The 27647-nt window shown below is 41.1% G+C and overlaps 1 protein-coding gene across 2 annotated transcripts in view; it reads left to right on the top strand.

Moving 5' to 3' along the window:
* The first annotated feature begins 1793 nt into the window (after positions 1-1793).
* Positions 1794-27647, top strand: part of ZIM2 (zinc finger imprinted 2) — a 29681-nt gene continuing 3827 nt past the window's right edge. The window contains exons 1-4 of one of the 2 annotated variants that reach the window (XM_003916188.5): positions 1794-3446; positions 8931-9010; positions 23873-24041; positions 26515-26610. In XM_003916188.5, the coding sequence (XP_003916237.2) occupies positions 3440-3446; positions 8931-9010; positions 23873-24041; positions 26515-26610 (352 nt within the window). In that variant the 5' untranslated portion in view covers positions 1794-3439. Of the gene's footprint in view, positions 3447-8926; positions 9011-23526; positions 24042-26514; positions 26611-27647 lie in introns of those variants that run through there. The other variant, XM_021931482.1, reaches the window with a different exon arrangement.

Here is a 27647-nt window from a genome sequence, read left to right as displayed (position 1 = left end):
CAGTGGTGTTGAGCTTTTGTTTTAAAAAATGGTCGTTGCCTACATAAATGTCTTCTTTTGACAAGTGTCTGTCCCTGTCCTTTACCCACTTTTTAATGGCGTTGTTTGTTTTTTTTCCTGTAAATTAGTTTAAGTTCCTTGTAGACACTGGATATTAGACCTTTGGCAGATGGATATATTGCAAAAATTTTTCTCCCATGCTGTAGGTTGTCTGTTCACTCTAATGATAGTTTCTTTTGCTGTACAGAAGCTCTTTAGTTTAATTAGATTCCATTTGTCAATTTTTGCTTTTGTTGCTACTGCTTTTGGCATCTTTGTCATGAAATCTTTGCTTGTACCCATGTCCTGAATGGTATTGCCTAGATTTTCTTCTAGGGTTTTTATAGTTTGGGTTTTTACATTTAAGTCTTTAATCCATCTTGAGTTGATTTTTGTATATAGTATAAGGAGGGGCTCTAGTTTCAACTTTCTTCATATGGCTAGCCAGTTCTCCCAACACCATTTATTAAATAGGGACTCCTTTCCCCATTGCTTGTTTTTTGTCACATGCGCACACAACACACAAACATCCAAAAGCTTTTACCTCAGAATTTTAGCCATGAGATAGCAATACAAACTCACCATTGTATAAAGATAGCTGCATCCAAATTATTTCTAACAAAATTGGAACCTGTTCACATGGCTGAACTTTGTTTGCCCTGATAAGTAATTCAGTGAAAGCTGTGGACCAAAATTTTGGGCAAAGCAGTTTTCATGGTAGTTTTGATTGTAAAAACTTCTTTTTCATTTTTTTCTTCAGTTTCAGACAAGTTTCCAGTATTGCCATTTCAGTTAGACCATAAATAATAAGTGTTATTTCAGCACCAGCAACTTAATAACAGCAGATTCAAAGCTGGCAGAGAAGAAAATAAGGAAGATACAGAGCTTTAGAAGACTCTACTTAACTCTGTAGTAGCAGATTAACCATTTACGCTCTAAATTTTCCTTACTGTGCACAAAACCAATATTGACCATTGCACTCAGGCATCCCTGGTGTCTTATTGAGGCCAGTGGACATCACTGGCACCCTGTCTCAGGTAGTCTCCCATAGGTACCTTAACCTCATAATGGAGATTTCTTCCAATCCCCCAAAAGTGATCCCTTAACCTCACAGCCTCTGAATCGTCCTCCTTTTGGTACAGCAGCCAAGGCCACCTTGTCTTTAGGGCCTCAGGGAGGAGGAGGAGGAGGAGGAGGAAGAGGAGGAGGAGGAGGAGAAGGAGGAGGAGAAGAAGAAAGAGGTACTTTTAAGAAGGGGAGAATCCAGGTTCCTCCAGTGCATGGAAACTGGCATGTAGGAGGTTTCCACAGGCATAAGAGAACAAACTCTAAGAGGAATAAACAGAAAGAAATAGAAAAGAACACACACACATAAAAGACTTGCTGGCAGGTCATTTCCTGGTTCTGTAGTCTACACTGTTAACCCTTCAGTTCCTCTCTCACCTTTCTAAGGACAGTTTTCTTTAAATCAATGTAATAATAAATTTTGTCATGCTTTCAGCTCACCCTCACATAGTCATAACTTATTTATTTATTTATTATTTGAGACATAGTCTCACTCTGTTGCCCAGGCTGGAGCGCAGTGGCACGATCTCAGCTCACTGCAACTTCCACCTCCTGGGTTCAAGCCGTTCTCATGCCTCAGCCTCTTGAGTAGCTAGGTCTACAAGCGTGCGCCACCACACCCAGCTATTTTTTTTAAAAAATATTTTTAGTAGAGAGGGAGTTTCACCATGTTGATTAGGCTGGTCTCAAACTCTTGACCTCAGGTCATCTGCCTGCCTCGGCCTCCCATAGTGCTGGGATTACAGGTGTGAGCCACCATGCCTGGCCAAGCCACTGTTCCCAGCCTCTTTAAATCAAAAGAGTAATAAATTTGTCATGCTTTCAGCTCACCCTCACATAGTCACAGCTTAGTTTAATCTTTATGTAGACAAGACTCCTAAAATCTTAAAACAAAGATGGTGTGTTTGTCTGCTTGCTTTCTGATGATGCCCTACTCTGTAATGGAATAGCTTCTAATAAACTTGCCTTTTTCACCGTGCTCTGTAACTTGCTTTGAATTCCTTCCTGTGCGAGATCCAAGAACCCTCTTTTGGGATTTGGATCAAGACCCTTTTCTGGCAATGCTTTCATTTGCCTGCTCTTTGTCCCACTCATCCTGGGCATATGGTCAGCCTCCCTGCCCCTCACTGCCTGGGGGAACCTTTAGTGGACTCACTGAGCAAGCTCGCCTCACTTGCCCATGGGTGAGCAGCCAGATGGGAAGCTTTGCTTGGTCATTCCTGGGCCTAGAGGACCGACCCGCTGTTCAGTGGGGATCAGCCTCCAGCTTTGAGGTTTGGGCATAAGTGGGGCCATCCTGCAGCAGTGGCATCCAGCTTCGGGGGCTCCACTGTTCTGTCACTCCAGCCTGGGTGACAGAGCGAGACATCATCTCTAACAAAGTTTTAAAAAAAAAAAAAAAAGAAAAAGAAAAATTTGGAAGAAAATTCCACCAACTTCCAAAAACCACAATTTAAATTTGCCGTGTGTGCTGCGTACTGTCAAATCCACAAGAATGATGTGTAGGTACTGTACTAGGTAATGTAAGTAATCTAGAGATGAATTAAAGTATGCCTAAGCATGTGCATAGATTATATGCAAATACTATGCCATTTTACATGAGCCTTCAGTGTCCACAAAATTTGATATCCTGGAGGTCCTAAAACAAATCCCCCAGGAATACTGAGGGAAGCCTTACACACATACACATATACATTCCTTCTTCAGGTATAAAGAAACATTGGTGTGACACTTCAGATCAGTTACAGTGGTTACCTATGTTTTTGGGGTAAAATTTTGGTGAATGGTGCACATGTGGTGTGAGGAACGGTTTTCACTGACTACCACATATTTTCAAATGTTTGAAATTATCTAGTTTATTATTTTTTATTTTTTATTTAGTAAACACACTTATCCTCAAGTTCTAAGTAACATATTAACTCTCCAAAACTTACATAAGGTGTTAGTTTTTTTGTTGTTTTGTTTTGGTTTTGGTTTTGGTTTTTTGAGACAGAGTCTTGCTCTGTCGCCCTGGCTGGAGTGCAGTGGCGCCATCTCGGCTCACTGCAACCTCCGCCTCCCGGGTTCAAGCAATTCTCCTGCCTCAGCCTCTCGAGTAGCTGGGACTACAGGCGCCCGCCACCAACAGAAGGCGTTAGTTTTAAGGAGGAAGGTCACAGGAGCGCCCTCCTTCGTCGCCGCCCTTCTCCTCGTGTCTCACAGGGCACTTGGCTGCAAGCGGCTGCGGTTCCTCAGCCCCCTGCACCGCAGAGCGCACGCGCAAGCCGGCCACGGCGCATGCGCTGCTGATTTTGGTCAGGGCGTGGAGACGTTCAGTCAGGCCAGGGCGTGAGGCATGCGAGGTGAGTTCACAGGGCCCCGGGGCAGGAGAGCGGCCGGCGCGCGGGCAGCCCAGCCAGCGGCCTGGGCGGGGCTGGAGCCCCAGTGGACGTGAGGGCGCGAGAGGCATCCAGTGCAGGGCAACGCGCGGCTTCGTGAGGGAGACTCCGCGGCGGGTCCTACTGGGGCCTTGTGGCCTTGTGGAAAAGCCACTCCAGAGGCGAGGGCTGCGTCTGACTGCCCTAAAATCACTGCCCTTGCAAGGAGGGACCCAGGACGGCCCTGCGCTGGTGGGCCCGGAACTCACCCCGAGGCTGGAGGCTGAGGCCTGACAATCACTTGAGCCCAGGAGGCAGGGATTGCGGTGAGCCAAGATTGCGCCACTGCACTCTAGCCTGGGCGACTGAACGAGATTCTGCCTCCAAAAAAAAAAAAGAAAGAAAAGAAACACCCCAATGGAAAGAAGCACAAAGGACATGAACAATTTATAATTGGCTAGTAAATCCGAAACAAAGAGAAAGCCGTATTATTAATCAAAAGAAATGTAAAATTAAGGAATAAAATGATATATTTTTAAATCTGGCTAATTGACAACAGATTTTGAGGGATGATAATATTCTTGATTGGAAGAACCAGTTACATAATTTGCAGGGCCTAGTGCAAAATGAAAATGTGGAGCTCCTTGTCCAAAAAATTGTGAAAAATTTCAAGAGAGTGACAGTAAAGCCTTAAACTAGGCCTGTGGGCTTTATGAGAATGGGGCCCTTGTGACTGACCTAATTACAGGCCCATGAAGATGGCACTATTGGCTTGTAAGGTGGACTGAGACGTAATCTTACACATTGAGTTTGGAAGAAGTTGGTAGAAGCCATTGAAAGGAAAATTTGGCAGATTGTGTCAAGAACTTTTAAAAACAGTTTATCGCTTTTGTCTGTGTAATTTGAGAACAAATACTTAGCTTCAGTGATGTTCATTATATTATGATTTATAATAATGGAAAACAAAAATAAATGCTTTCAAATGGAAAAACTGTTAAATTATAGAAATAAAAGGTGTAAGTTTTAGTGGGGAGAAGAAAAGAAAAAAATGTTTCCCCCAAGTGGCATCTTTGTTCATGGTTTCTTAGAGTGAGTGTAGCCTTTATGGAAGGTATGTTTTATTTATCTGATTACAGAAGAAATGAACGTTTGTTGTAGAACATCTTGAAGCCAGAAAATAGTTTTGACAGAGAAAGTACAAAATCACCTGTAAAAATTACTTATAATATTACTGTTCTTCCTTAACCCACTGGCGCAGTATTTTGGTTCACCGCCTTTTCTGTGCTTTATATGGTTAAGCGTATAGTGTTATGTACAGGTTTCCTTTTTCCACTGATACTATGACCTAGACGTTTTCCTACAACTGTAATACAGCTAAAAAATGTTTAGCGACATACACATACGGAAAAGGGCACAAACCACAAATATGTAGCTCAGTTTTCAGAAAGTGAATACACTGTGTCCAGATCATTCCTAGCTTTCCAGAAGCCCTCATGCCTGGTTCCAGTCATTACCACTCTTCCCCCTAACAGCAGCCACTATTCTGAATTCTAACACTTTAGGTTTATTTTGCCTGTTTTTGACCTTTATATAAATGGAATCATATAATATGGACCTTTTTTTTGAGTCTGGTTTCTGTCATTCAACAGCAACTTACATTCATATTTTTTGTTTAGTATTCCAGTATACAAATATATCAGCCTACTGTGGCTCTGTCTCCTTGCCAACACTTGGTATTGTCTGACTTTTTCGTTTTGGACGTTTTGGAGGGTGTGTAGTGTTACCCTATTGGGGTTTTAATTCCTATATCTCTGATAACTAATGAAGTTTAGCCTTGTTTTATGTTGATTGGCTATTTATAGCTGTCATCTTTTGTGTAATACTTGCTCAGATCACCTCCACTCCACTGTCTAATCATCTGCAGGCTAGTTGTAAGTCTCTACATAATTTCTGCAGTTCCTGAGGTTTCTGTATCCTTTCAGCTGATACAACTCTGCCCACCATCTTCCACAGCATTGTGTACCGGAGCAACCTGCCTTTAAGAGTAGCTCTGTCTTGTAAAGGGCCAAGGTGTAGAGATGCCGGATGTGACAGGAGTTTTGGATATCTTGAGGAATCCCTAAATCTTTTGTATGCGTGGTCAAGAGAAGAAACTAGAAACAGAGACACTGAAAGTTTCTCCTCAAAAGTTTGGGGATTTTCAGTACCTGTTAGTGAATAGGCCTTATCAAGCTGTGAGCCAAATCCAGGAGTTCTGCTTGCAATGGCTGCAGCTGGAGCTCCTCACTAAGGAGCAGATGATAGAGCAACTAGTGCTGGCACAGTTTCTGAGCATCCTGCCAGAGGAGATTCAGACATGGGTTAGGTCAAAACAGCCCAAGAACTGCAAAGAGGCAGGAACCATGGTGGCAAACTTTATTCAGGCATGTGAGAAGGAAGGTGAGAAGGAGGAAGCAACTGGCTGCTTCTATTTATTGAATATCTGCTGTATGCCTGGCACATAACGGGAGCTGAATAGAAATTTGTTGAGTGAATGAATGAAATAATGCATTTTATACATTCAGTCTGATCTGCCTAATCTCATGTGAGATGAAAGAAATTTGGGGTTTGGGTAATTTTTAAATTTTTATTTTAAGTTCAGGGATGCATTTGCAGGTTTATTACATGGGTATATTGGATGATGCTGAAATTTGGGCTTCTAATGATTCTATCACCCAAGTAGTGAACATGGTACTGGATAGGCAGTTTTTCAACCTTTGCCCTCCTTCCTCCTTACCCCCTTTTGGAATTCTCCATGTTTATTGTTCCCATCTTAGTGTCCATGTATACCCAATGTTTAGCTCCCACTTAAAAGCGGAAACATGTAGTATTTGGTTTTCTCTTTTTTTTTTTTTTTTTTTTTGAGATGGAGTCTTGCTCTGTCACCCAGGGTAGAGTGCAGTGGCACGATCTGAGCTCACTGCAACCTCCACCTCCCGGGTTCAAGCAATTCTCCTGCCTAAGCCTCCTGAGTAGCTGGAATTACAGGCGCCCGCCACCACACCTGGCTAATTTTTGTATTTTTAGTAGAGACGGAGTTTCACCATGTTGGCCAGGCTGGTCTTGAACTCCTGACCTTGTGATCCACCCACCTCGGCCTCCCAAAATGCTGGAATTATAGGCATGAACCACCGCAGATTCTGTATTAATTTGCTTAGGATAATGGCTTCGGCTGCAACCATGTTGCTGCAGAGGACGTGATTTCATCCCTTTTTATGCCTGTGTGGGTTTGGTTTTTGCTTTTAACATTTACTATTTCTCTGAGTGTACCAGCTTTGTTCACCTTGCCTCACATTTCTTATCCAGTGTAAACCTTAGTTTCAACACAAAACAACACACACACACTACAAAAAAAAATCTCCTGGGATTGCTTGTGGCATTAATATAGTAAGTATAAATTTGGGAAAATTGGTCTTTACATTATTTAGTCTTTCTATTCAAGAACAAGAATGATTAGCTAAATTTTAGATGCAAGGGGGCATAAAATGTGGGAGATACAAAGACTGGAAGTTCAACTTCTGCCAAAATTTGACTGGTATCTTAGAAACTCAAGTTATTAGATTAGAGCTAAGGAGGTATTTCTAGAATGAGAGAAGAAAGTCACTGGGTCCTTATAGTCCTTTGAAAAAAGTAATACTAACTAAAAGCAAAATATTGTTTGGGGCATATATATAGCAAGGGAAAAATGAATACAAACACCAGACCTCAGAGCATAGTTATCTCTAGCGGGAAGGCTGGAGAATGGACATGAAAGAAGCACACAGGCAGATGTAAGTTATTGGGAATGTTCTAGTTTTGGGTTGGATAGTAAATTCACAGGCCTTAATTATACTTAAAAATAAAAACAAATGGATTTAAAATAATCACGAGGGCCATGCATGGCTCAATAAAGATAGCATATCATGAACTAAGGATTATGATTAATCTCATTCTGTGTTCCCACATTACTTAAAAGAATTTAAAAAATGCTGATGGTGAACACTTGAGCACTTAGAATGTTTTAATGTATTATCACAGGTGTTCTTTCATGTTAATTCATTTTCTTCCATTAATAGTTCTGTGAAATAGGTATTACTTTTGTTTCATAGACCAGGAGCCAGAAGCATAAAGAGGTTGAGTAACTTGACCATGGTTCCACAACTTATAATAATAATTGGCAGTCAGGATTCAGACTTAGGCTGCTGGCTCCAGCATCTGTACTCTTAATCACGGTGTTACAGTGAGTGCCTCATATAGATATAGTGGATGTTGTCCCAGAGGCTAAAAACTTGGCCAGAGGCACTGAGTTATTGATGAAGCTAGAGTTCAGTGAGAAGGAAAGAGAGTTCCCTAGGGTACCAGAAATAAACAACAGATTAATGAAGGGTTTACCCAGAAAAGAGAATATATAGGCAAGGAAGGCCATCAAGGTTAAGGCTCCTGAGGGAACGTGGTGGTTGTCTTTTAGATCAATGAGTGAAAAATATGTAGGAAAGGCTTAATCATAAGAGCTGCCATTTACCAAACAAAATACCTGCTGTGTGCCTTACATATATAATGTTTAATTCTCACAAGAGCCCTTAGAGGTATAGTATACTCCCCTTATCTGAGGGGCATACATTCTAACACACTTGAAAGTGTGGATAGTATCAAACCCTATACATACTATGTCTTTTCCTCTGCATACATACTTACGATGAAGTTTACTAATTAGGCACAGTAAGATATTAACAACAACTAGTTATAAAATGGAACAATTATAACAGTAGGTTAGCATCACTACTCATGTGCGTTGGGGGCATTATTAAGTAAAATAAGGGCTACATGAACACAAGCACTGCAATACCATGACAGTTGATCTGATAACCAAGACAGCTAATAAGTGACTAACAGGTAGGTAGTGTATACAGAGTGGACACACTGAGGATTCATGTCCCAAGTGGAACAGAGCAGGAAAGTGTGAGATTGCATCACCAGAATGGCACACAATTTATAACATATGAATTATTTATTTCTGGAATTTTCCATTCAATATTTTTGACCCCCAATTGACCATGGGTAACTGAAACTGCAGAAAGCAAAACCTCAGATAAGTGGGGACTACCGTATAGGTATTGTCATTATTTCTGCTTTACAGTTGAGAAACAGAGGTTCTGTGGTGATCTTGATTGGACAGTGAGGCCCGAAATGACTGATATGGAGGGAACTTTCACTTTATTTGGAAGGCATGGGAGCCATTGAAGCATTTAGAGCTTGGAAATAACCAGAGCTCTCTTTTGGAACTTGTTATATTGAATTGAGAAATGATTTCTGTCTTTCTCACCGTAGGAACTCTAGAGCTACTGTTCCTTCCCATGGCAGGACAGGGTGGCATGAGGGTGGCTGGCCACTGTGTCTGTCAGTGCTGCCAGACAGGACTCAATTCCATGGTTATTCCTCTCTCCCTTCTAGGTTTCCTTGCTCAGGACTCTGTCCCTGCAGAAAAGAGGAACACAGAGATGTTAGACAATCTGCCATCTGCTGGGTCCCAGGTGAGTCAGGCTTTCCTCTGACATGGTTATCAAATATGGGGATCTTATCTTCCTAATTTGTGGACTTCCTTATTTAATTGAACCACATCCTCATTTCCATTCAGTTTTTATTTAAATATCACTTTACTGAGCCTTTTTTCTGACTAATCTAACATTTGCTTATGATTCTTTTTTTTCTTATTTCTCCAAGAAAAATCCTTCTGACTCTTTTATCCTCCTTCCTTGCTTTACTTTTCTCTGTTGTACTTATCACCAGCCCACATACTATTTATTTAATATTTTTCCTCTTTCCCTGTCTTTTGAATTGTTTACTTTTTTTAGTATTCTATTTTATTTAAAAAAAACCCTTACGTGGTTTGCGTTATTGTTGTACCCCTTTTTATATATGAGGGAGTGGGAGCAGAAAGGCTAGGTAATATGCTAAAGGTCACACAGCTGTTAAATAATACAATTGAGACATGAACCCAGGCAGTCTGGCTTTACAGTCCACATTCATAACCCCTTAGTTATTGCTGCCTAATGTAGTGCTGTTACTCCAACTTAGGCTGGCCAGATCAGCAAGTAAATATACACAATGCCCAAATTAAATTTGAGTTTTAGGTAAACTATGAATAAATTTTTAGCATAAGTATAAATAAATTTTTAGCATAAGTATGAAGTTTGAATTTCAGATAAACAATTTTTTGCGTAAGTATGCAATGTTTAAGACATACTTATGGGCCGGGTGCGGTGGCTCAAGCCTGTAATCCCAGCACTTTGGGAGGCCGAGACGGGCGGATCACGAGGTCAGGAGATCGAGACCATCCTGGCTAACACGGTGAAACCCCGTCTCTACTAAAAAATACAAAAAACTAGCCGGGCGAGGTGGCGGGCGCCTGTAGTCCCAGCTACTCGGGAGGCTGAGGCAGGAGAATGGCGTAAACCCGGGAGGCGGAGCTTGCAGTGAGCTGAGATCCGGCCACTGCACTCCAGCCTGGGCGACAGAGCGAGACTCCGTCTCAAAAAAAAAAAAAAAAAAGACATACTTATGTAAAAAACTGTTGTTTATCCAAACTCTTCCAAGCTAAAGGAGCATGTTGTAACCCAGTGCAACGAAGCTAGGAACCTTGAAAAAAGGTTAGAGGAATTGCTAACTATAATAACCAGTTTAGAGACAAACATAAATTACCTGATAGAGCTGAAAAACACAGCATGAGAACTTCATGAAGCATACATAAGTATCAGTAGCAAATCGATCAAGCCGAAGAAAGGATATCAGAGACTGAAGATCAACTTAATGAAATAAAGCATGAACACAAGATTAGAGAAAAAAGAATGAAAAGAAATGAACAAAGCCTCCAAGAAATATGGGACTATATGAAAAGACCAAACCTACATTTGATTGGTGTACCTGAAAGTGATGGGGAGAATAAACCAAGTTGGAAAACACTCTTCAGGATATTATCCAGGAGAACTTCCCCAACCTAGCAAGACAGACCAACATTCAAATTCAGGAAATACAGAGAACAGCACAAAGATACTCCTTGAGAAGAGCAACTCCAAGACGCATAATTGTCATAATTGAAATGAAGGAAAAAATGTTAAGGGCAGCCAGAGAGAAAAGTCGGGTAACCCACAAAGGGAAACCCATCAGACTCACACAGATCTCTCTGCAGAAACCCTACAAGCCAGAAGAGAGTGGGGGGTCAATATTCAACATTCTTAAGGAAAATAATTTAGAACTCAGGACTAAGAAACTCACTCAAAACCACACGATATGGAAACTGAATAACCTGCTCCCAAATGACTCAGTAAATAACGAAATTAAGGCAGAAATAAATAAGTTCTTTGAAACCGATGAGAACAAAGACACAACGTACCAGAATCTCTGGGACACAGCTAAAGCAGTGTTTAGAGGGAAATTTATAGCACTAAACACTAAATGCCCACAGGAGAAAGTAGGAAAGATCTAAAATTGACACCCTAACATCACAATTAAAAGAACTAGAGAAGCAAGAGCAAACAAATTCAAGAACTAACAGAAGATAAGAAACAACTAAGATGGGAGCAGAACTGAAGGAGATAGAGACACCAAAAACCCTTCAAAAAATCAATGAATCCAGGAGCTGGTTTTTTGAAAAGATCAACAAAATAGATAGACTGCTCGCCAGACTAATAAAGAAGAAAAGAGAGAAGAATCAAATAGACACAATAAAAAACGATAAAGGGATATCACCAGTGATCCCACAGAAATACAAACTATCATCAGAGAATACTTTAAACATCTCTATGCAAATAAACTAGAAAATCTAGAAGAAATGGATAAATTCCTGGACACGTACACCCTCCCAAGACTAAACCAGGAAGAAGTCGAATCCCTGAATAGACCAATAACAAGTTCTGAAATTGAGGCAGTAATTAATAGCCTACCAACCAAAAAAAGCCCAGGACCAGACAGATTCACAGCCGAATTCTACCAGAGGTACAAAGAGGAGCTTGTACCATTCCTTCTGAAACTATTCCAAACAATAGAAAAAGAGGTTCATTTTATGAGGCCAGCATCATCCGGATAGCAAAACCTGGCAGAGACAACAAAAAAAGAAAATTTCAGGCCAATAGCCTTCCTGAGGTGGGAGGATCACCTGAGGTCAGGAGTTCAAGACCAGCCTGGCCAACATGGTGAAACCCCATCTCTACTAAAAATACAAAAATTAGCTGGGTGTGGTGGCACGTGCCTGTAATCCCAGCTACTCGGGAGGCTGAGGCAGGAGGATCACTTGAACTGGGGAGGCGGAGGTTGCAGTGAGCCAAGATCACATTGCTGCACTCCAGCCTGGAGGAGAGTGAGACTTCATGTCAAAAAAAAAAAAGAAAAAAGAAAAAAAGAAAAAACAGATTTTTAATAGGCACTTAACAAAATCTGATCTTCATAAAACCCTATGATACAAAAAGTATGATGACCCATTTATAGGTCAAGGTCCAGATCAGAGATGTTACCTGTCTTGTCCAATGCAACTAAATAACAGTACAGACTGGGTGCAGTGGCTCATACCTGTAACCCCAGCACTTTGGGAGGCCAAGGCAGGCAGTCCACCTTGGGTCAGGAGTTCAAGACCAGCCTGGCCAACATGGTGAAACCCCGTCTCTACTAAAAATACAAATATTAGCTGGGCGTGGTGACACACACCTGTAATCCCAGCTACTTGGGAGTAGCATGAGAATTGCTTGAACCCAGGAGGTGGAGGTTGCAGGGAGCTGAGATTGCACCACTTCACTCCAGCCTGGGCGACAGAGGGAGACTCTATCTCAGAAAACAAACAAGAAAAAAAGAAAAAAACAGTACAGTACTTGAACCCAGGTCTCTGAACTGCCAGCCCAGTGCTCTTCCCACCCAACACACTATCCATGAAATTGTCAAAGATTTCAAAAAACTGAGCCCCTTAAAACTTACTGAAATTCAAATTTAACTGGGCATGCTGAATTTTATCTGGCCATCCTAGTTCAACTAAATTTTTGGATTTGGAGATTTGAGACAATGGAGTCCACTGGGAAGCATGGATAGGCTAGAATACCCCAGAATTTAAAAAAAAGGAAAGATAATTATGTCCTACCATATATTTCCTCCAAAATAATGAATAGTATTTTAATGAAATCGTCAAACATAAAACTGTTTTCTCGTTGTACAAGATTATACAAATGATTCTGGTAGTGTCATTATCTGTTTGTTTATTCACCAACGTCTACCGGTGTCAGGCTCCATTTGAGGGAAAAAAGAATGTTCTTAGAACCATATAGGAGGTGCCAGAAAGTCACAGAGCAATTGAAAAGGGCCTTTTCCTTGAAAGTCATGTCATAGAACATGCATTCTTAAGGAGGATGATATTGCCTTCAAGGGGAAGAAAATTGGTTCTTGGAGATGAACACATACTATTCTTCTTATGCATACAGCACAGGCATACATACAGTACATACACAGATACACAGTATATTTGCAATATTAAAATGTATAGGGTACCGTGCGATTCCATTTTTATGAAATATCCAGAATCAGCAAATCTATGGAGACATAAGGTATGTTAGTGGTTGCCTAGGGCTTGGGGTAGGGAGTGGGAAGATGTTGGAGGGAAATGGAGAGTGACTGCTAGAAGGTGTAGGGTTTCTTTTGGGGTGATGAAATGTTCTGAAACTTATTGGGGTGATGGTTGCACAACGCTGTGAATATGCTTAAAAACCCATTAAATTGCATACTTCAAATAGGTGACTTTTATAATACATAAATTAAATCTCAATAAAGCTGTTATTAAAAAAATAGACATACGGCACCTGTGGCCCCAGTTCCACCAATTGAATTAGAATCTGTGTTTAACAAGATCCCCAGGCGATTTGTGTGCACATTAAAATTGGAAGCATCCAATAACTGTGTATGTGAATCAATGCTAATTTATAATTGTTTGAAAAAGTATATCCATATCAAGGACTGGAATGTACTTTGCAAAAATGAAAATAGTGTAAATGAAGACAACCCCTTCTACCCACACAAAGGGTGTGGCTTACTGTAGGCCTTTAACAAATGGCAGCTCTTATAGGGACATGATACTGTTATGAGGTTTTCTGATTTTTTGTTTCAAAAATGTTCTCCAGTGTTCTTGTTAAGTCATGTTTTAGAAACCTAAAAGACAATAATGAAATTAATATACTCTGCTTTCTTTAGAACCAGAAAAAATTCATGGGGGTTGTGATTAGAAAAAATGGTCTATAAAGATTACTGGGGTGGAGGGAGCGAGATAAGGAAAAAAGGTTGAGAAACAATGTTGTAGAATGTCTGCTCCTGAGAGTAGCCCTCTGTCCCTACCTTCTGTGCCAGGGATTCCAAGCAAAGATGCCCCTGAGGGACTACCAAGGGAATATAAATAAGGAACTGGGCTGGGTGGATTATGACAAACAGGGGAGTGCCTGTCCCATATATAAGGGCAGCTGTGACTCAGCTTTTGCTGATGGTGCCATGTGAGAATGTGTACCCAGGTCCCCAGATTTTCTAATGTTTTTAATCAGAAGTCACAAAACCAGTTAATAATGACATTTCCTAATTTTTTGGTGTTGGCAGCTAATACAAATTTTTTTAAAAAAGTAGAAGGACCATGCGAGCCAAATAAACCCATCTGAAGGAGCTGAGCAGCCAGTATGTGATCCCTAATTTAATCCAATGTTTGTTGATTTGCATAAAGTTTTAAAAAGTTTCAATTAAAACACAAAAGATGTATATTAATAAAATGGCTATCATAGTCTTGTGTAATCTTATGATATCTGCCTTTTTATTTTTATAGTATCAAGCAATTTTAGGTGTTTTATTGTAAAATTTTAGAGTGTAAGTGACTTTAGAGATAATGTAATGGGTCTCTTTATTTTAAAGATGAGACAATGAGAATCAAAGATTAATTAACCCATACCTCACAACCAGCTAATAGCAGAACTCAAAACTCCTTATTCCAGTATAGGTTTGTTCCCATGATTTTCTCTAATGGTTACAGAGAATGAGATGGAAAAAAGAAAGGAGGGTTGATTGACAGTTTATAGTAGGAAAACAGTTGGGAACAGTAAGAGAGCAGTCTTAAAAATGCTCTGACTACCACATGACCACCATCGTTTAAAAAGGACGCTGTGACTGAGAACTCATGGCCTACCATACAGTGATTCTTACTTGAAATAGATACCTTTTCTACAACTAAATTCCGTTGTCTTACAGTTAATCAGGTAACATTTCTCTTTTAACAATTTTTATAATAATATCAATTATCCGTTATATTCAAGGTATTATAGCATATTAACTGTATTAGTTAACTAAAATAAAGCACAAGAAAAATGATTATGAAAAACTGAGACTGCTGTCTTCTAAATATTTTGAGTCACAGACTCCTTTGAGAAACTTGGAATTTTTATCTTCCAGAAAGGTGCACATGTACTGCAAAGCTCAACCTTAAGAATCCTTGATTGCCAGGTTAAGACCTCAGCCTAACAATGTACCTTTGGTTTTGAATCATTTTTTTCATTGCCAAAGTATAACTGGAAACAAACAGAAAACTCATTAACTGCTATAACATTTTGAGCAAAATGGCTAGTAAGTTTTCATTTTCAATTTTTGTCGTTAACTGTTTATGAAGACTGTTATTGGATTAGCATATTTGAGTGGGGAGATCCTATGCATTTTCTCATACGTGTTACAATTTTCTAGTTAGTAGATATTCAGATTTGCGAAGGAAGGTAAGTATCCTATTGCCTCAGGATAATGTTAGATTTGAAGAGGTCAGTCTATCTTTTTTTTTCACTTTTATTTTAGAATTAGGGCACACATGTGCAGGTTTGTTACAAAGGTGTAACAATGCTAAGATTTGGAGCATGAATGAATATGTCACTCAGGTACTAAGCATGGTACCCAATAAATAGCTTTTTCCAACCCTTACTCCCCTCCCTCCCTGCCTCCTCTTGTATTCCCTAGTGTCTGTTGTCCCATTTTTTTTAGGACAATTAACTACTTTTATTATTTTTAGTATTTTAATATTACCTAAAATATTCTTAAAAATTAAGTAGAGTTTTTTACAGCTTTGACCTTTCAAATATTTCACATTCAAATTTGTTGGCAATTCTTTCTCTTTTTTTTTACTATACTTTAAGTTCTAGGGTACATGTGCACAACGTGCAGATTTGTTCCATATGTATATATGTGCCATGTTGGTGTGCTGCACCCATTAACTCATCATTTACATTAGGTATATCTCCTAATGATATCCCTCCCCTCTACCCCTACCCCACAACAGGCCCCAGTGTGTCATGTTCCCCTTTCTGTGTCCAAGTGTTCTCATTGTTCAATTCCCACCTATGAGTGAGAACATGCAGTGTTTGTTTTTTGTCCTTGCGATAGTTTGCTGAGAATGATGGTTTCCAGCTTCATCCATGTCCCTACAAAGGACATGAACTCATCCTTTCTTATGGCTGCATAGTATTCCATGGTGTATATGTGCCACACTTTCTTAATCCAGTCTATCATTGATGGACATTTGGGTTGGTTTCAAGTCTTTGCTATTGTGAATAGTGCCACAATAAACATACGTGTGCATGTGTCTTTATAGCAGCGTGATTTATAATCCTTTGGGTATATACCCAGTAATGGGATGGCTGGGTCAAATGGTATTTCTAGTTCTAGATCCTTGAGGATTCACCACACTGTCTTCCACAATGGTTGAACTAGTTTACAGTCTCACCAACAGTGTAAAAATGTTCCTGTTTCTCCACATCCTCTCCAGCACCTGTTGTTTCCTGACTTTTTAATGATTGCCATTCTAACTGGTGTGAGATGGTATCTCATTGTGGTTTTGATTGGCATTTCTGTGATGGCGAGTGATGGTGAGCATTTTTTCATGTGTCTGTTGGCTGCATAAATGTCTTCTTTTGAGAGGTGTCTGTTCATATCCTTTGCCCACTTTTTGATGGAGTTGTTTGTTTTTTTCTTGTAAATTTGTTTAAGTTCTTTGTAGATTCTGGGTATTAGCCCTTTGTCAGATGAGTAGATTGCCAAAATATTTTCCCATTCTGTAGGTTACCTGTTCACTCTGATGGTAGCTTCTTTTGCTGTGCAGAAGCTCTTTCGTTTAATTAGATCCCATTTGTCAGTTTTGGCTTTTGTTGCCATTGCTTTTGGTGTTTTAGACATGAAGTCCTTGCCCATGCCTATGTCCTGAATGGTATTGCCTAGGTTTTCCTCTAGGGTTTTTATGGTTTTAGATCTAACATTTAAGTCTTTAATCCATCTTGAATTAATTTTTGTATAAGGTGTAAGGAAGGGATCCAGTTTCAGCTTTCTACATATGGCTAGCCAGTTTTCCCAGCACCATTTATTAAGGAGAGAATCCTTTCCCCATTTCTTGTTTTTGTGAGGTCTGTCAAAGATCAGATGGTTGTAGATGTGTGGTCTTATTTCTGAGGGCTCTGTTCTGTTCCATTGGTCTATATGTCTGTTTTGGTACCAGTACCATGCTGTTTTGATTACTATAGCCTTGTAGTATAGTTTGAAGTCAGGTAGCATGATGCCTTCACCTTTGTTCTTTTGGCTTAGGATTGACTTGGCAATGTGGGCTCTTTTTTGGTTCCATATGAACTTTAAAGTAGTTTTTTCCAATTCTGTGAAGAAAGTCATTGGTAGCTTGATGGGGATGGCATTGAATCTGTAAATTACCTTGGGCAGTATGGCCATTTTCACGATATTGATTCTTCCTATCCATGAGCATGGAATGTTCTTCTATTTGTTTGTGTCCTCTTTTATTTCGTTGAGCAGTGGTTTGTAGTTCTCCTTGAAGAGGTCCTTCACATCCCTTGTAAGTTGGATTCCTAGGTATTTGATTCTCTTTGAAGCAGTTGTGAATGAGAGTTCACTCATGATTTGGCTCTCTGTCTGTTATTGGTGTATAAGAATGCTTGTGATTTTTGCATATTGATTTTGTATCCTGAGACTTTGCTGAAGTTGCTTATCAGCTTAAGGAGATTTTGGGCTGAGACGATGGGGTTTTCTAGATATACAATCATGTCATATGCAAACAGGGACAATTTGACTTCCTCTTTTCCTACTTGAATACCCTTTATTTCTTTCTCCTGCCTGATTGCCCTGGCCAGAACTTCCAACACTATGTTGAATAGGAGTGGTGAGAGAGGGCATCCCTGTCTTATGCCAGTTTTCAAAGGGAATGCTTCCAGTTTTTTCCCATTCAGTATTATATTGACTGTGGGTTTGTCATAAATAGCTCTTATTATTTTGAGATACATCCCAACAATACCTAATTTATTGAGAGTTTTTAGCATGAAGGGCTGTTGAATTTTGTCAAAGGCCTTTTCTCCATCTGTTGAGATAATCATGTGGTTTTTGTCTTTGGTTCTGTTTATATGCTGGATTATGTTTATTGATTTGCATATGCTGAAGCAGCCTTGCATCCCAGGGATGAAGCCCACTTGATCATGGTGGATAAGCTTTTTGATGTGCTGCTGGATTCGGTTTGCCAGTATTTTATTAAGGGTTTTTGCATCGATGTTCATCAGGGATATTGGTCTAAAATTCTCTTTTTTTGTTGTATCTCTGCCAGGCTTTGGTATCAGGGTGATGCTGGCCTCATAAAATGAGTTAGGGAGGATTCCCTCTTTTTCTATTGTTTGGAATAGTTTCAGAAGGAATGGTACCAGCTCCTCTTTGTACCTCTGGTAGAATTCGGCTGTGAATCCATCTGGTCCCAGACTTCTTTTGGTTGATAAGCTATTAATTATTGCCTAAATTTCAGAGCCTGTTATTGGTCTATTCAGAGATTCAACTTCTTCCTGGTTTAGTCTTGGGAGGGTGTACGTGTCCAGGAATTTATCCATTTCTTCTAGATTTTCTAGTTTATTTGCATAGAGGTGTTTATAGTATTCTCTGATGGTAGTTTGTATTTCTGTGGGATCAGTGGTGATATCCCGTTATCATTTTTTATTGTGTCTATTTGATTCTTCTCTCTTTTCTTCTTTGTTAGTCTTGCTAGCGGTCTATCCATTTTGTTGATCTTTTCAAAAAACGAGCTCCTGGATTCATTGATTTTTTGAAGGGTTTTTGGTGTCTCTATCTCCTTCAGTTCTGCTCTGATCTTAGTTATTTCTTGTCTTCTATTAGCTTTTGAATTTGTTTGCTCTTGCTTCTCTGTTTCTTTTAATTGTGATGTTAGGGTGTCAATTTTAGATCTTTCCTGCTTTCTCTTATGGGCATTTAGTGCTATAAATTTCCCTCTACACACTGCTTTAAATGTTTCCCAGAGCTTCTAGTATGTTGTATCTTTGTTCTCATTGGTTTCAAAGAACATCTTTATTTCTGCCATCATTTCGTTATGTACCCAGTAGTTATTTAGGAGCAGGTTGTTCAGTTTCCATGTAGTTGAGTGGTTTTGAGTGAGTTTCTTAATCCTGAGTTCTAGTTTGATTGCACTGTGGTCTGAGAGACAGTTTGTTATAATTTCTGTTATTTTACATTTGCTGAGGAGTGCTTTACTTCCAACTATGTGGTCCATTTTGGAATAAGTGCAATGTGGTGCTGAGAAGAATGTGTATTCTGTTGATTTGGGGTGGAGAGTTCTGTAGATGTCTATTAGGTCCGCTTGGTGCAGAGATGAGTTCAATTCCTGGATATCCTTATTAAAATTCTGTCTCATTGATCTGTCTAACGTTGACAGTGGAGTGTTAAAGTCTCCATTATTATTGTGTGGGAGTCTAAGTCTCTTTGTATGTCTCTAAGGACTTGCTTTATGAATCTGGGTGCTCCTGTATTGGGTGCATATATATTTAGGATAGTGAACTCCTCTTGTTGAATTGATCCCTTTACCATTATGTAATGGCCTTCTTTGTCTCTTTTGATCTTTGTTGGTTTAAAGTCTGTTTTATCAGAGACTAGGATTGCAACCCCTGCCTTTTTTTTTTTTTTTCCATTTGCATGGTCGATCTTCCTCCATCCCTTTATTTTGAGCCTGTGTGTGTCTCTGCATGTGAGTTGGGTCTCCTGAATACAGCACACTGATGGGTCTTGACTCTTTATCCAATTTGCCAGTCTGTGTCTTTTAATTGGAGCATTTAGCCCATTTACACTTAAGGTTAATGTCATTATGTGTGAATTTATGATCCTGTCATTATGATGTTAGCTGGTTTTTTGTTTGTTAGTTGATGCAGTTTCTTCCTAGCATTGATGGTCTTTACAATTTGGCATGTTTTTGCAGTGGCTGGTACTGGTTGTTCCTTTCCATGTTTAGTGCTTCCTTCGGGAGCTCTTGTAGGGCAGGCCTGGTGGTGACAAAATCTCTCAGCTTTTGCTTGTCTGTAAAGGATTTTATTTTATTTTATTTTATTTTTTTTTTTGAGACGGAGTCTCGCTCTGTCGCCCAGACTGGAGTACAGTGGCCGGATCTCAGCTCACTGCAAGCTCCGCCTCCTGGGTTTACGCTATTCTCCTGCCTCAGCCTCCCGAGTAGCTGGGACTACAGGCGCCAGCCACCTCGCCCGGCTAGTTTTTTGTATTTTTTAGTAGAGACGGGGTTTCACCATGTTAGCCAGGATGGTCTCGATCTCCTGACCTCGTGATCCGCCCGTCTCGGCCTCCCAAAGTGCTAGGATTACAGGCTTGAGCCACCGCGCCCGGCCTGTAAAGGATTTTATTTCTCCTTCCCTTATGAAACTTAGTTTGGCTGGATATGAAATTCTGAGTTGAAAATTCTTTTCTTTAAGAATGTTGAATGTTGGTCCCCACTTTCTTCTGGCTTGTAGAGTTTCTGCTGAGAGGTCCGCTGTTAGTCTGATGGGCTTCATTTGTGGGTAACCTGACCTTTCTCTCTGGCTGCCCTTAACATTTTTTCCTTCATTTCAACTTTGGTGAATCTGACAATTTTGTGTCTTGGAGTTGCTCTTCTCGAGGAGTATCTTTGTGGCGTTCTCTGTATTTCCTGAATTTGAATGTTGGCCTGTCTTGCTAGGTTGGGGAGGTTCTCCTGGATAATATCCTACAGAGTGTTTTCCAACTTGGTTCCATTCTCCCCATCACTTTCAGGTACACCAATCAGATGTAGATTTGGTCTTTTCATGTAGTCCCATATTTCTTGGAGGCTTTGTTCATTTCTTTTTACTCTTTTTTCTCTAAACTTCTCTTCTCACTTCATTTCATTCATTTAATCTTCAATCACTGATACCCTTTCTTCCAGTTGATTGAATCGGCTACTGAAGCTTGTGCATTCGTCACATAGTTCTCATGCCATGGTTTTCAACTCCATCAGGCCATTTAAGGACTTCTCTACACTGGTTATTCTAGTTAGCCATTCGTCTAATCTTTTTTCAAGATTTTTAGCTTCTTTGCGATGGGTTCGAACTTCCTCCTTTAGCTCGGAGAAGTTTGATCGTCTGAAGCCTTCTTCTCTCAACTCGTCAAAGTCATTCTCTGTCCAGCTTTGTCCCATTGCTGGCAAGGAGCTGCATTCCTTTGCAGGAGAAGAGGTGCTCTGATTTTTAGAATTTTCAGCTTTTCTGCTCTGTTTTTCCCCCATCTTTGTGGTTTTATCTACCTTTGGTCTTTGATGATGGTGACATACGGATGGGGTTTTGGTGTGGATGTCCTTTCTGTTTGTTAGTATTCCTTCTAACAGTGAGGACCCTCAGCTGCAGGTCTGTTGGAGTTTGCTGGAGGTCCACTCCAGACCCTGTTTGCCTGGGTATCACCAGCGGAGGCTGCAGAACAGCAAACATTGCAGAACGGCAAATGTTGCTGCCTGACCCTTCCTCTGGAAGTTTTGGCTCAGAGGGGCACCCAGCTGTATGAGGTATCAGTTGGCCCCTGCTGGGGGGTGTCTCCCAGTTAGGCTACTTGGGGGTCTGGGACCCACTTGAAGAGGCAGTCTGTCCATTCTCAGATCTCAAACTCCATGCTGGGAGAACCACAACTCTCTTCAAAGCTGTCAGACGGGGACATTTAAGTCTGCAGAGGTTTCTGCTGCGTTTTGTTCGACTATGCCCTGCCCCCATAGGTGGGGTCTACAGAGGCAGGCAGGCCTCCTTGAGCTGCTGTGGGCTCCACCCAGTTTGAGCTTCCTGGCCGCTTTGTTTACCTACTCAAGCCTCAGCAATGGCAGGCGCCCCTACCCCAGCCTCGCTGCCGCCTTGCAGTTCGATCTCAGACTGCTGTGCTAGGAATGAGCGAGGCTCCATGGGCATGGGACCCTCCGAGCCAGGCGCAGGATATAATCTCCCGGTGTGCCATTTGCTAAGACAATTGGAAAAGCGCAGTATTAGGGTGGGAGTGACCCAATTTTCCAGGTGCCATCTGTCACAGCTTTGCTTGTCTAGGAAAGGGAATTCCCTGACCCCTTGCACTTCCTGGGTGAGGCAATGCCTCGCCCTGCTTTGGCTCACGCTCGGTGGGCTGCACCCACTGTCCTGCACCCACTGTCCGATAAGCCCCAGTGAGATGAACCTGGTACCTCAGTTGGAAATGCAGAAATCACCTGTCTTCTGCCTGTTGTCCCATTTTAATGACCATGCGAACCCAGTGTTTAGCTCCCACTAATAAGTGAGAACACGTGGTATTTGGTTTTCTGTTTCTGCGATAGTTCACTTAGGATAATGGTTTCCAGTTGCATCTGTGTTGCTACAGACGACATGATTTTGTTCTTTTTTTGGCTGCATAGCATTCAATGGTGTGTACACACCTCATTTTCTTTATCCAGTCCACTGTAGATGGGCACTTGGGTTGATTCCATGTCTCTGCTTCTGTGAACAGTGCTGTGAGGAACATATGAGTGCATGTGTCTTTTTGGTAGGATGGCTTATTTTCCTTTGGATATATGGTATCTGCCTTTTAAATTCAACCTTAGGCTACCAAGATTCTTATATATAACTGTAATTAATTGATTTCTTTCTTTTTTTTTTTTTTGGAGTCAGAGTCTTGCTCTGTCACCCAGGCTGGAGCGCAGTGGTGTGATCTCAGCTCACTGCAAGCTCCACCTCCCGGGTTCATGCCATTCTCCTGCCTCAGCCTCCCGAGTAGCTGGGATTACAGGCACCACGCCCAGCTAATTTTTTGTATTTTTAGTAGAGACGGGGTTTCACCATGTTGGCCAGGAGGGTCTCGATCTCCTGAGCTTGTGATCCGCCCACCTCGGCCTCCCAAAGTGCTGGGATTACAGGTGTGAGCCACCGCACCCGGCCAGTTAATTGATTTCTATTGCTAGAATACTATTTCATTATATGGCTATACCATATTTGTCTCGTCTACTGTTAATGAATGTTTGGGTTATTTCCACATTTTGGATGTTCCAAACATGCTATTATAAACATACCTACCCATCCATGTCTTTAAGTACACATGAGCAAATATACCTAGGAATAGAATTTTGGGGTCAAATAGAGATGAGAAGGGTGGTTATCAGAGGCTGGGAAGGGTTGTTGGGGGGCTGGAGGGAGGTGGAGATGGCTAACAAGTACAAAAAAAAAGGAGAAAGAATGAATAAGACCTACTATTGATAACACAGTAGGGAGTCTATAGTCAATAATAACTTTATTATTACAATAAAGTTATTGTAAAATAACTTAAAGAGTGTAATTGGATTGTTTGTAACTCAAAGGACAAATGCCTGAGGGGATGGATACCCCATTCCCCAGGATGTGCTTATTCCACATTGCCTGCCTGTATCAAAGCACCTCATGCACCCCAGAAGTATATAGAAGTACTATGTACCCACAAAAATTTTAAAAAATTAAAAAAAGAATTTCTGGATCAAAAATGGTTTTCCAATTTACATTTCCCTTAGCATCTCCAGTGGATCCATGTTTTATGTAATACTTGGTATTGTCCCACTTATTAATTTTTACTCAGTTACTTAATTTTTACCCAATACTTAATCGAATGGGTACAAAATGGTATTTTGTCATTTTGATTTTCATCTCCTTGTTTATTAACAAGATTGAATATTTCTTCATGTTATGAGCACTTTGTTTTACAGGTGGTACCCTGAGGCTTAACCTACCCAAACTCACAAAGAACCAGAGCCAGGACTCTGATTCCTGAGGCTGAGGTATACTGCTGAGCTTTTAAGTATTTGCATGCTTGCATTCTATCTTTATAAAGTGGCTTAAAAGGCTATTTCCCCCTCAACCCAAATCTGTAGTAATTAGCAACAGGAACTGTTTCAGTAATGTTCCCACTTCTCTCAGACTCTAAGACAAAGCAAGATGCAATGCCAGGTGCCTGTGGCTCTGCATTAGAGCACGCGGAAGCTCTCTGCTGGTCTGAATGCCTGCCTCATGTTCAGTCCTCTCATCACATTCCTTCTCCTCTCTCTGGGATAGTTCCTGGACTTCAAACACTTAGGAGCATTTCTGGTGTTTGAGGAGTTGGTGACGTTTGAGGATGTGTTTGTGGACTTCAGCCCGGAGGAATTAAGCTCCCTTAGTGCCGCTCAGAGAAACCTCTACAGGGAGGTGATGCTGGAGAATTACCGGAACCTGGTCTCCTTGGGTAAGTATGCCTTCTCCACAGGACTTGGTTTCTTCCCACTAGGGCAGTGGCTCTCAACTCCTTTGTGTCCTCTCATCAGTAATGGCGGTTCAGTATGTCAGTGAGTCTCAACCCAGGTCAGAGGCAATATTTTAATATTTGAATATCAAATTCACTGTTAATTATAAAATAGCTAACATTTCTTGAGCACTACATATGTGTCAGGCACTTGTATAAGTGTTTTACATATTCCGACTCCTTGAATCCCCACACTAGTCCTATGAGGGGGAGGTATGCCTATCGTTGTTGTTATTATCGACATTTTTAACGTTGAGGAAACTGAGTCATTGGAAGGTTAAATTACTTGTCGAAAGCTGGGATTTAACTCCAAGCAGACTCCAGAATCTGCTCTCTTAAACTCTGATGTGCTACCTGACAGGGGTTTGCTCCACCAGTTCTCAGCACAATGGAAGGCTGGAAATGATGTTTATTGAATGAGCGAAGGAATTGCTAAAACTTCCAGGAGCTCCAAAGACTTCTACTGGCTTGAGTTTTAACAATCAGAGGTTGCCAATCTCTCTTTACATGCAGAGGCAAAATTGTCTTACCTGTTCTCACAGGTAAAGTTGAAAGTGAAAAGTGAAAAGTTTATGTTGCCGGTGCCAAGATCCTTTTTCAGTGGCTTTTTTGGGGGCTTGAGGTCTCCTGAAAAACAGAAGCCAAAACAAATGCTGTTCCACTGGCAGTAACCTGGTGAAGTCAGAGACCTAGTGAGAAAACACACACCTCCTACCTCAAACCTAGCACAGGGATGCATACGTTTAACTCTGGTTCTTATCGGTTACCAGGAAGTACATTTTCCAGCGTATTTTATACTCTTCTCTAGCTTACCACATTTTATGACTTAAAATAGAGGGAATAGTATCAAAGTAGAAGAAATAAATTAATTTTATCTTTCCAGCTCTTATGCAGTGACCTGGAGGCATTTCTATCTTATGAGCCCTTGGCTTCTTTAACACTAAAGGTTTCGTGTTAATAGCAATCTTATATGTCACCTGGGACATTGTCTTCCTAAGTATGGAATGAGTACAGTGAGCTAAATAGAAGATTATTTTAGGCAGTACATGGACAGCATGACATAATCCTTCAATCTGTTGGTGAGAAAAAAGTTCTTCTAATTTTCTTTTAAGCCTTCTGACTCTATCAAGTAGAGAATATCAGTTTGTTAGCATGTCTCTCTAATTATTCTTCCATTTTAGCAAAGAGAGAGCAGACATCAAACCCTGAGTGTCAGATAGGCAACAGAAGCTAGCTAGCACTCAATAACCTTAGTTTCTGTTATATTTACCATGATGTTACCTTCCATTTTTTGTGCGTGTGGGTGAGTGACATTGGTTTCCATTTATAGGGTTGATATAAAGCTTCCATTGAAAATAAGCATATTGGCCAGGTGCAGTGGCTCATGCCTGTAATCCCAGCACTTTGGGAGGCAGAGGCGGGCAGTTCATTTGAGGTCAGGAGTTCAAGACCAGCCTGGCCAACATGGTGAAACCTCATCTCTACTAAAAATATGAAAAATTAGCTGGGTAGTCCCAGCTACTGGAGAGGCTGAGGCAGAAGAATCACTTGAACCTGGGAGGCAGAAGCTGCAGTGAGCCGAGATTGCGCCACTGCACTCTAGCCTGGGTAACAGAACGAGACTGTCTCAAAAAAAATAAAAAATAAAAAATAAGTGTATTTAAGTTAACAAGAAAGGTGATCTAAAGAAAAACATTAAATAAATACTGAATATGACTATAAATGGCACATAGAAATGCCAAAATGCAAGGGTCATTCATTAACTTGCCAGTGAATTCAGATGTACAAGGCCTAGTATAGGCATTGGGGTTACCAAATAGATGACATTTCCCATTCTCATGGATGTTATGTTTGAGTAGAGAGAGTCAGACAGTAGACAAATAGATAATAATTTGGTGTGCAAATGATAGAAGTTTGGGAAACAAGGAACTTAAGGGAGGGGGAGGAGCAGCACTTCAAGACAAAGAGGCAGTGGACGTTATCCCAGGAAGGAAAAGAACCAAACTGTTGACTTTTTGAGCGGCTACGTCAGATTCTTGGTGCTGAAGTGTAGAGCTCAGCACACTGCCCTCATGCCCCCTTTTTAGTCTTCATAGCAGAGTTGTTCAACCTTGGCGCTCTTGACGTGGGGCCAGATCGTTCTGGGTTGTGGAGCTGTCTTGCAGAATGTTGAGCCGTGTCCCTGCCTCCAGCCGTACTAGACACCAGGAACCCCTCCCGCTGCTCCCACAGTTGTGACAACCAAAGATATCTCCATACATTCTAGATGTCCCTTGGGGGTAAAATCTCTATAGGCTGGAAACAGGCTACATTTCACTCCTGCGAGAGTTTATTCCTTCCTTATTACCCCAGAGTCTTTGGGACCCCGGGTTGGGAGTTACTGAAACCCTGAGTTCTGAATCTTCCTCTCCAACAGGGTACCAGTTCTCTAAACCTGACATTATCTCACGCCTGGAAGCGGAGGAATCACGTGCAATGGAGACAGACAGCAGACATACAGTGATTTGTCAAGGTGAGTAGTGAGGGGGAAGCCTGGGCTGTAGGAGGAGGGACCAGGAAATGCTAGTCAGGGAGCTTTCCTCAAAGCCCCCTGGGCCAGGGAGAAGGCTGGTAGGTGCTCTCACCTCAGGGCCTCTTTCTCCTCACTACTCCCCTTCATCTCCTTTCTGGAGCTCATCTCTTCCTGCAACGTCAGTTCCTGTCCTGCTCAGTTCCAGGGTGGCCAGTGTCCTTTTACTCTTGGGTTCCAGCCCTTCCATTCACTCATGCCTTTCTCCTTGCAGCTAGAAATCATAGATCTTTCCTCTTTAACTGAGACAAACAAAAAACCCTGGCCTGATACCACTTGTCTTTCTCACTGCCCTCCACTTTCCCTCACATCAGCTCCTCAGACTTGTTGACACCCAGAGGCTCCCTTCCCTTTTCTTCTTAACCCTGGCCCTCTGGTTTCCATCCCCCTACTTCTGCCAACATAGACACACGTATACACTCTTCTCTGAAAGTTCCACAAAAGGTTCCCACTAGCATCCTTATGGTTCTGGAACCATAGACTTCACGTCCTCCAAACTCTATGGCTACAGTCTAATAACACTTACCATCTTCATGAAATCCCCTTCTTTGAATTGGGTCACTATGTGCATCAGCTGGGATCACTGTTGTCCTTCAGTTGCAGTTAACAGAAAACCCACACCCAAACTGGCTAAAGTCATAGAGGGATTATTAGCCTATACTATTGATCAGCTGACCTGTATTCAGGGACCCAGTGAAGTCATCAAAGACCTAGTTTCATTTTCTCCTTCTACTCTGCCTTCAACTCTGACAATAAATCCTAGATGCATTTTTGTTGTTGTTGTTGTTGTTCATGTGCAAAGAAGGAGCAAGAAAGAGCTGGTGTGTCCAAGACGCATTCTCAAGAGAGAGGAAACATCTTTTCCAGCTCTCCTGATTTTTCATTGTTCCATATCGGGTTGTATCCCTTTCCTGAACTAGTAGCTGTGTCCAGTACAGTGCTGATTGACACAGCCCTCCTCCACCTTTTTCTGTGTGAGT

Source organism: Papio anubis, chromosome 20, assembly GCF_008728515.1.
Source record: "Papio anubis isolate 15944 chromosome 20, Panubis1.0, whole genome shotgun sequence".
NCBI classification, from domain to species: Eukaryota; Metazoa; Chordata; class Mammalia; order Primates; family Cercopithecidae; genus Papio; species Papio anubis.
Note: the sequence above shows the minus strand (reverse complement) of the source record. Positions and strands in the feature narration are given on the sequence as shown.